The following is a 9,997-nucleotide window of genomic DNA, read 5'->3' on the forward strand; positions in this document are numbered from 1 at the left end:
ACAATACCTATTCTCAGACTTGAAAATGTTTGGCTGGCTCACTATTGAGTAGGAGCAGTGCCTGTAGACAGGGCTGTGGCCAGTAAAGATGGAGAACTTCAGGAAATACAACTACTATGGTTAGAAACATTAGCTCTTTAATTACAGAAGAGAAACATGGAAACATGCTTCTAGTGTTCTAATACAGAGATCAGTCTTAGCATTTTGTATTAAGGCAGAGAGAGTTTCCTGAAATGCTTCTGCCGAAGTTCCGACTCATTCAAAATTTACTAAGGCTCCAGAAAATGCAGCAGAAAGGTGTAGATTTCTTGGCATTGGTGTTAGTTTTCTTATTCTTTTTGTTGCCATTTTAAAGGTCTTTTAAACTTTTATGTAAAAATAAAACTATGCACCAGGGGACAGGAACAGTGTTCCAGCTGTCGGATCTTCTTCCAGGTTCCTTGGCACTGAGAGTTGCCAATTGCTTCCCAGTGTAAGATTTTATCTCTGAAATGTGACAATAAATGAAAAATTAGAAGATTAAAAGCTGTGTATTTCGTGTTACTGGATTGTGTTGTATAAAATGTCAGAAGATTGGATTTGTTTAATCATGTAAGACTTTAATTAACTCATCTAGCTCTTAAAATTCTTTCTGCAGCAGACATTATATTCCTAAATATAGTATCCAGGATGGTGGGTTGAGTAGCTGGTTGTAGAGGTATTAAGTAGTATGCATATTAATAAATGTATGGATCAAATAAAAATTAGTTCTGAATAATAAATGTCTACTTTCACAATTACTTTTCTAAAAACCAGGTCTATAGGTTTGGGGGGGAGTATCAATCCACCACTGTTAAACCTGCAGTCAGATTTGGACTATGGCAGGAAATACCCTTTTTAAGTAAAAGTGCCCATAGCTGTAAAAAGTCCTCTGTTGGGGAAGATGAAACAGGAAAGCCTCATAAATATGATTGCCTGACAAAAGATTTTGGGAATATGAAAACTGTAAGCAACATCGAAATGAAGGCCACCTTTGAGATACCAAGTCTTAGTTACTGAACAACTGGAAAACAATGGTATGGCCGACTGAAGGTAATCCCCTCTTGATGGAACAATACCCTCTGCTTGCAGACAGGTCCAAGGGTCAGAGCAGACCCTACTAGCTCAGCAGAAGGGGTCCAGAGAGTAGTTTTTAGGAGTTAAGATGTAACACTCCATGGTAATATAACAGTTCTTATAGGCTGTTTGTAAATGCTATAGGATTTGTATCTTGTATTAGATTGGTTAGTGAAAATATTCAGTACAGAAGATGATTTATTGTATTGTAATGAGGACTTCGGCATCACTCTACTTACTCCCTTACCCCCTTACTCTTACTTACTTCCTCTTCGCTCACTCTTACTCCGCTCTTACCTACTTGCTCTTACTTTTACACTCTTGCTCTCTTGGGCCTGCTCCGAGCTGCAGTTGGCAGCTCTAAGCAGTGCCCCTGTACCCACGCCCTTTGCAATAAACCGCATGTTCCAAGATCTGACTTCAGAGATCTCTCGTCTCCGTCCGTCCCGACCGTCCAACCCCCCCAAGCTCCTACAGTCCTCTTCCACTACAGAGGTTCCATCATCTCTTCACAAGAGTGAATAAACCAAAGCATTGAACTCTTACGTTGAAATTACTTCCCAATTTTATCTAGGTTTTAGAAGTGATTTCTGTGAGAACTGAAAGAGTAAAACCTTCTCAGCTCTACAAACGATATAGGCTGTTCCATGTTTTAGGTGTAATAAAATGCAGCTTTTAATGAGGTCTTGAGATGTTCAAACTCCTGTACTGGGTTTTGCTACAGAAGAGGCAGCTGCAGCTGGCTCTGTTTACCCATGTGCGTTGTGTCCATCTCCGGAGCAGCGCTGCGTGTCCGTGCTCATGGCTGGGGGCTGGCAGGCGACGCACACGGTGTGTCCCTCGCGCAGGTACTGCATCCAGCGCCTGTACGGACGCGTCTCCAAAGCACAGTGGCGTGAGAGAGATTCTGTCCTGAACTCCACACAGTACCTGCTCAGAAGGAAAAGTACCAAATTATCATAGATGAAGCACGAGCTAAGCACTTTGAATGGACTTATATATCACAAGGGTGGTGCTTCTGAAGTGCAAGTTAGACATCATCATTATTAACAAATCTCTTTCTGACCCTAACCTAATCACTGGATTCTTAAAAATATTATGTAAACTATTTCTCATTCTATGCCCCAGTCCAGTGCTTTATGTATAATCTCACTTTCTGGTAGTATTCTGTATTCTTAAATTATTTTGAAAAATATCTCCGTAACCCATATTTTTTCTTTCTATGCTGCTGAAAGAAAATGGAAAAGAAACTTTAAGAATATTGCTGAGTTTTATTTTTCTAGGGAAAACAGCACAGGACAAAGCATTATGAGCATTACAGACCTAGTAATAGCCTAATTTAAACTTCCTAACCATCTCTACCGGTAACTAAGCAAAATTTTTTACTGCTTGTGTCAAATAGTTTAAAAAAAAAGGTCTCTTGAGACCCATCACATTCAGCCTACTTTGTTCACAGACTTACACCTAATTTCTCAGACTTACACTTAGGATACATTCAGCTCTGTTTTAGCATTGTTTACTGTTGGCTTTCAAAAGCAGCTATCACCAGATTTACCATGATCCCAATGTCTAATTCAGGACAATTAGCAAGTAATAAAAAACAACATCTAGAACATGCAAATAAACAGCAGGAGAGAAAACCAGTACAAGCTATAGCTTATTGTTTAATTATTGCAAATTTGATTACATTTTTCTCTGTAGCCAGCTGTTTTCTATTGAAGAAGATGACCCACATACATACAATAAATAGATTACCCTGCTGCTTCTTTGTCTGAAGGCCAGAGAGAAGATGCTGCTCGTCTTTTTCTTTCTTTACCGTATTCAGAGGTAGTTATGAAAGCAGGAACTGAGGAAGAAAACAGATATGGTAAAACAGCAAGGCACAGCTGAGTCATATTTCAGTTACTGTAACAGTGGGTGAATGAATCAGGAGCTTGTGCATGGTGATGCTGGCTCACTTTATAGAAAAAGTGATAAAATCTTGGCAACATTGGACCTCAGCCCCATTCCCTACAGCTAAGCTCTCTCTTTACTCAGAAGAAGAATATCAAAAATACATGCAATCTAGTCTGTGAGGAAACAGGATGTGCTGGAATCCCACAAGGAGTACTGTTTCCTGTTTCATACTGAATTTGTGCTCTAACTTTGCACAGAGATAATTTGATACTTATATCCAACTGCAGGATTACATGCAGCTTAGTTGTTTGCTTAATAGAAACTATGAAAAGCCAGAGTAGGAAAACAAAGTATTGAATAAAAAGCAGTATCACAGTAGAAACTAAAGTTCTGAATTGTACTTTTAACAAGCTAACTGCAGATAGATGCTTTTTTTTCTTTTTGCAGTTCATTGATATCAGTAAAATTTATGATGGCTGTGATGGACACAATGTACAGCAGAGAGCTCAAAGAGAGAATACCATGTTCATGGCCACAGTCCTCCCCCTGGTAAGTCAGGTATTCCAGGCAGCCAGCCTTCTCCTCCAGAGCTGGACATGGTTCCCCACCGTTTTTAGGTTCCTGTTGTACATAGCGCCTACGTATCCGCAACCCAGGATGGCATTGTTCTGCACAGCCACTCCAGTGACTCCACTCCCCCACAACACAGGGAATAGCTGCAAAGCAGTATTAAAACATTATTAGTAGTTAACACATCTGTTTTATCCTAATTGCTCTCAAAAGCTTGAGATAATAAGATTATATTAAGGGGGTTTTTGTTCGGTTTGGGTTTTTTTACTTTCTCTTTTCTAATTTTATTTATATGGGTTTAAACACTCTTCCAGGAGTTTGCTTACTCAAATTGAACATTCAAACCTGCCTGCAATGGTTGGCTCCCTATTCCATCCCTTGTCCACAAAGAAATAGCCCCTCATCAAAACCTTTCACTACAGCTGTGGGGTTCCTCTGTACCCTTTTCTGAAGCATAAAGCAGAAGCCTCAAAGGAGACCAGCTCATGGATTATCTACACCAGACTGGTCTGACCTTCCTTGGCAGTTCCTACACCACCAGATTTTTTTTTGTAAAGGCTGGAACATTAAGTAGCAGCACGCTTGATTCCCCTCAGATCAATTTCTAACTCCTTTTTCCTCAACACTGAAATATATCCACTTCCGTAGCTTTGTTTCCCTGTTTTAACACAGGTCCTGCTCATTTCCAACTATAGAACAGTCCACTGGATATTTGAATTTCAGTTCTCATGGATCACAAACTGCCTCTGAACTTAATCAAAAATGTTGGGGAAAGTACCATTATTTTCAAAGTAAACTTTGAATTGTAAGAAACTGCATTTCCCTCAGGCAGAGGAAGAAAAGGTTTTGCAGCGTCACTCCTAGAATACAAAAACAGGTGGAAGATACATTATTCCTAAGTGAGAAGCTACATAACACAGAAGTCTTCACAGTATTTGTCCATTAAAACAATATGCAACTGTAAAAAACACACAGCCATTTCACATCTCCATGAAACTGCTCTCCTCTGCCTCATCTCCAGGAACACCAAGTCCCTGGTTTTGAAAACTGTATGGCCTCACAATTTTCCCTTTAGCAGGTAGAATGAATACTACAGAGTTTCAAAACTGTACTGCAGGCTGAGCCCTGAGGGACTGGAGGAGGATGATCTCTGATGGAACAAATACAACCCCTCCACCTGGAAACTTCAAATCTGCACAGCCTTGGCAGGCAGAGCAGTGAAAGAGCAGATAAGAAAAATGTCTCACACATGGGCATCCATCAAGTGGAAGAATTCTCTGGGGATAAGCAATCATTTCCCTACACGTGTCATCCTCAACCTGTGGCCTACAAGGACATTTAATCTGATTGGTGGCCCATTCCCAGTAGCCTCCTTTCCTGGAGGCCACCTGGTAGGTGCTCCAGTTTAGGGAATGGTACAAAATACACATTATCATCAATGGCTGGGCTATCTTAAACTGGTTCTGGATTGTTTTGGGTGATGCTTCTCATTATCTAGTTAAATAAAACTTTTTCCTTTCCCATATGTACTATTTCTCAATAGCTTGTAATGGAACATATCACATGCTTTCGATTTTTTTTCCATATTGCTGGATTACAGTTTAAATCCCCAAGAACCTTTACAGCGTAACCACCAGTTACATACTTGTATCAGTGTTGCAGGGAAGTGATGGGACCGAACTAGTCTTTCAGGAAAATATTTTATGCCGTCTGGGATTCTGCCAGCACAAGACATTGGGAAGAAAAAGTACAATGTGATAACCTCCTTGGGATTTGTGACTCTTCTCATAAAACATAGAAATTGCAGTGTTTGCTCTGTCACTACATCTCTGATTTCTTGGACCACTACCAATATCATAAAGCAGATGAAACCTCTGAAAGAGGCTACCTGGCAGATGTCCTTACCACTCTACTAGAATTCCCTTCCTCTATTCTCACTGTGCACCAGCTGTTCTGACCAAACTCGTCCATTTCTGAGTGTCCTGAGAGCACCAGGTGTATTGTGGCTGAAGATGCTGAATCCCACGCCCTAAGGAACTCCACTGAAGCAACCACATAGCTGCCCTGGGTACTGGGCCACCAGCTGCCCATTCTGCTCAACAATTAGCATTCTCTGGTGTTTTCCTCTACTTACTAATAAACACCTTTCCAGACAGCTGCTGGGTATGATCTGTAGAACAGTGCTGGAAAATAACAGAAAAAAACCCCTTTGCCACATACAGACACCTGACACTGCACCACCAGGCACTGTCCTCAGACACATCCAGGTACCCCAAGGTACATGACACAACCTCTGTGGCTGTGAAGGCACCACGCTGACATGTTGCAGTGCAGCCCTCAGACTGTTTGCTCCAAGAATTGAGGACTAGAAGAGAAAACCAGTGATAGTGAAAATGTTTTGGACCCCACCCTGGGATAGCCAGGACAAGTGCTAAATGCAGTATGGACCTCACAGTCTTTGCCACCTGTCTGCAGGTCCAAAAACAGTCTTTGACCCCACTTTATTTAATGGTACAAGCACAGACTTCAATACCTGATCACACATCTTAGTTCTACCCAACTACCCAAAGGACAGTAAGTGTCTATCTAGCCTGTTTCCTTATCTATTGACTCCCTTCCAATCTGGCTGTATGAATGACCTGCATAAGTATGAATTTCCACAGAACTTTAATTCCATATTAGCACCTTCATATGCAGATAACACGAAGTCTAACATCACATTTTCCATGAAGAAAACTCCCAAAGGGACTCAGTAACTGCATAACAAATAAAGCGATGACTTCATGTCTCACTGGAATTAAACCAAGCTGACAGTTAAATATGGGTCATCGGCAGCAATACATGGTGATTTTATGGTCATCAAGATTTCGAACAAGAAGGATGAATTACCCTAGTCATGTGGAAAAATAAGAATATTGGGTTTCTAGAATGGAATTTAGGCAGTGGGATAATAATGTCGCTCTTGCAGTCAGTACCCCACAACTATTAAGGAACAGTAGATCAATTTTGTGCCTTGCTGGAAAGATGTCAAATTCCCCAGCATGACAGAGAATGGGTCCCAGAGCTGACATAAAAGGAATGGTGCCATCTCTTGAAACACAAAAACAAGTATCAGGGACCCGTAGCTACATCTTTATGGATCCCTCCCTGTCTTGCTATTTGTTCAGTTTAGTTAACACAACAATCTTAAATGATGATTCACTGAAACCAGGAGGAGGATGCAAGTCAAAGGAAACTGAAGGACAGGATTTGTTCTCAGGTACCTACCAAAATGTGGAAGCTAATGAGACATTTGGAATTTCAAAAATACACAGAAAAATTACACTGCTATCTTATGAAAGCTTGAGTAGTCAGAACTTTGTTTTTGTCTTCCATTTGCAGCACTATGAAACACAGATCCTTGTTTCTGAGTCAAACTCTATTTCATTTTTTCCCCATCTCTGGAAAAAGAAAAACGGAGGACTGTAGTGTGTTCATTGTACAACATATACCGTAATGTGTAAGGATGTCTGGATTTTCTCAGAGTAACCACTTCGACTCAAATGGCGAGCTGATTCCTTTCTCAGGCTTTCTCATTGGACAGTAGTTCCTATTTAAAATGCTCTTTAAAATGCTGTCTATGTACAAAAATATTCTTTCTTCAAAAATATTCTTCAGTGTTACAACTACAAAGAAATTTATTTAAAAACTCTTGAACTCAGGTTCAGCATACCATGGACTTCTGCTGAGCCATCTATTTATAAAGTACCAGACCTACAACGATTTTTAGGCATGACAGAATTTAACCCTGCTGCTGGCAGCTTTAGGATGCTCATTCTTCCACTGGTTTATTTTATTTTGGAGCATTGTTTTTGTATTATTCCTAATGCATCTCTTGATTACTTACACTTGAGGCACTTTACACTTTCCCCAAAGGATGAAATGCCATTTCTTCAGGTGCTGAAATCACGAGTTGTTAACAGGTTGACAAAGAAGCTGTAGCATGAGAACCACAGACCACCTTTCTTCACATTTCTGTTTTAGTGTTTTGAACTCTACATTCAAAACAGTGAACTGTGCCAGTTAACATCCCTGGTGTCATTAAATACTGAGACAGATTTTAGGAAGACTCAGTGGGGCAACCTCAACATCCAATAGGAACAAAAAGAGACTTTAAAATTTTCACCCATACTTGTGTAAATGGATAAAAACTTCCACTGGAACTATTTAGAATTTCTGTTTATACAGAATACAACTTAATGACTGCTTGCCATAGAGAGGATATATGATCATTTGCCTTTAAAAGAATGACTTCTTGTAAATTTAGTTTTTGGATGTGTGAGTTTTAGGACCACCTCACCAGGGTGCCAAAATTCTGCCCTCCCATGCTACACCCACCAATGCAAAATGTGCTGTTCCTTCTGTTTGTGTTTGCATTGGTGCTCACACAACTGGGCAGCAAGGCAGTGCAGGGAGTCAAACCAGGCAGAAATGGGCAATAGAGAAAACAGAAATAGTTCCCTGTGTGTTTAGCTCCCTGAACTGGGGCACCAAAGACTGGCAAATTCCATCTCTGGTGCACGAGAGGCAGCAAGACAGGGAGGCTCCACCGAGACTCCACCTTCCTGACTGGATCTATGGCACCCACTGCCCACACAGGGTAAAAGTGTGGTGTGCTTGTACAAACACATAATGCCTTTCGAGGCAATCACCACTGAGCCTGAGACAAAAAATACCATCTTGATAACAGCAAGGCATCATCAGGTACCAGAAGCCACACCTGAAGTCATGGTAAAGAAAGTGTTTAAACTAGAACTTTTCAAGCACAATCTTGAGCTTCTTTTTGAAGGATTACAGCTGTTTTAATGCTAACACTGTGCACGTTTATCAGCTCTCTCCTTTTATGCTTGAATATTAAAAATCATTTGATTTACTGAAAAGATGCAATATGCTGTGGCTGTAAGACAAGCATCTTGCCAGTTCTCCCTCTACTGACTTTCCTGAATGAAAGAACAATGTATTTTAAAAATACTAATTTTTAAAATGCTACCTTCTGTCAAACTTTGTGGTGCACTTTTTTTTCCCCTTCTGTTACTCTGAGGAGATTATTTAGCTGTGGGAGAGCTGACCGTGTTTCTTCTAGAGACCTGGGGTCATAGTTCTGCTCTGCTGAGTTCTTCTGTGAAGCTTTACAACCCTTAGGATGGGTCTACACCATCCGAGAGTTGTACTCCCCCTTCCCAATCTGGGCAGATGTAAGCCAACTTGGGTCCCAAAGCTATGTGGCTATGTCAGCATGGCACTGAGCCTGCTAAATACACCCTAATTAGCACGACTGTGCAGCAGAGGCTCATGACTTTTTGGCTGTAGGCTGGCATGCATCCAGCCAGCAGGGAGGAGACATTAGTCTGACCGAGTACTAGTACTGCACCTGCAAAGCAAGGTCTCTGTCCTGCATCCCAGGCACAGGGAGGTCGGTCAAATTGTGAAGACTGAAAAGGGTAGAAATCCCACAAAAAGAGGCGCTCTGAATACCTACAAAGTGGATACTCAGTTTGGTAGAACTGGGCTACTTTCCCCTCCTTGCCAGTGCTCACTGGGAGGCCGGGCCATCCCCTGAGGGCTGGCAGAGGACCCTCTCACTCACACTCCTACGCTTATTTTAAAGCCTTTGCCTTCACAGTAAATTCTTGCGGATTCATGCTCCTAGACAAAACCTCACCGTGGGGACTTCCCCAATTATTTCACTGATATTTGTTTGTCAGGATGTGAGAAATCAGCTGAGAGACACAGGCGGTGCTAAATTAATCTCCCTGCTGTCTCTGTAATCAGACATCCCCCCGCAATCAATTTCTGTTTGGGACTTGCCTGAGTGAAAAGTAAGTAACATAATATTTTAGAGGTAAAATAACTTCAGACTGTCACTGCACTACAGCTGATCCGGAAAGCTTTTCTCTCTAGTGAGAGAAAAGTTTCTGTCCCCCTTCCTGAGCCTACCGCTACCCTGGCGCTGCCCCAACCTGGTGCCTGGTCATGCCCTCGCCCCGGGGCTGGGGAAGGAGGAATCTGCCCCTCTCTCAGTCCTGAGCCCCAGCTCTGAACCCCGGCGGAACCTCCATCCCGCGAAGCCCCGGCAGGCAGCCAGCTCCCGGCACCCGCAGAGAGGGCCGGGGCGCGGGCTCCCGCCCGGCCGCCCTCCACCCGCGCCCCGCTCGCCAGGGCCAGGGCGGACGCACCTACCCGGGCACGCCTGGCCGTGGTCGTGGCAGCAGTCCCCGGCTCGCCGACAGCCTCCGTCGCAGTAGCAGGTCCCGTAGCCACCTCCCTCCCTCCATCCCTCGCCGACGCAGGCGGCATCCCGGCCCTGGCAGCATTTTCCCTGGCAGCTGCCCCCGGCCCCGCTCCCGGCCCACAGCAGCCCCAGCCACAGCGCTCCCGACAGCGCCGTGCCGCCCAT

General features: G+C 42.8%; 1 protein-coding gene across 1 annotated transcript; it reads right to left on the bottom strand.

The window, feature by feature from the left end:
- Window positions 1–115: 115 nt before the first annotated feature.
- On the bottom strand, window positions 116–9,997 carry SBSPON (somatomedin B and thrombospondin type 1 domain containing). The gene is made up of 5 exons (XM_042035815.1): window positions 9,781–9,997; window positions 3,513–3,707; window positions 2,851–2,941; window positions 1,849–2,025; window positions 116–486 (listed from the first exon to the last, which is right to left on the bottom strand). Exons 1-5 carry the CDS (start codon window positions 9,995–9,997, stop codon window positions 369–371), a joined length of 798 nt encoding a protein of 265 aa, XP_041891749.1. The 3' UTR covers window positions 116–368.

The sequence above is a fragment of the Corvus kubaryi genome, unplaced genomic scaffold (genome assembly GCF_017639235.1).
Source record: "Corvus kubaryi isolate FWS band 111438036 unplaced genomic scaffold, C.kubaryi_AGA036_p1.0 37385, whole genome shotgun sequence".
In the NCBI taxonomy this organism is placed as follows: domain Eukaryota; kingdom Metazoa; phylum Chordata; class Aves; order Passeriformes; family Corvidae; genus Corvus; species Corvus kubaryi.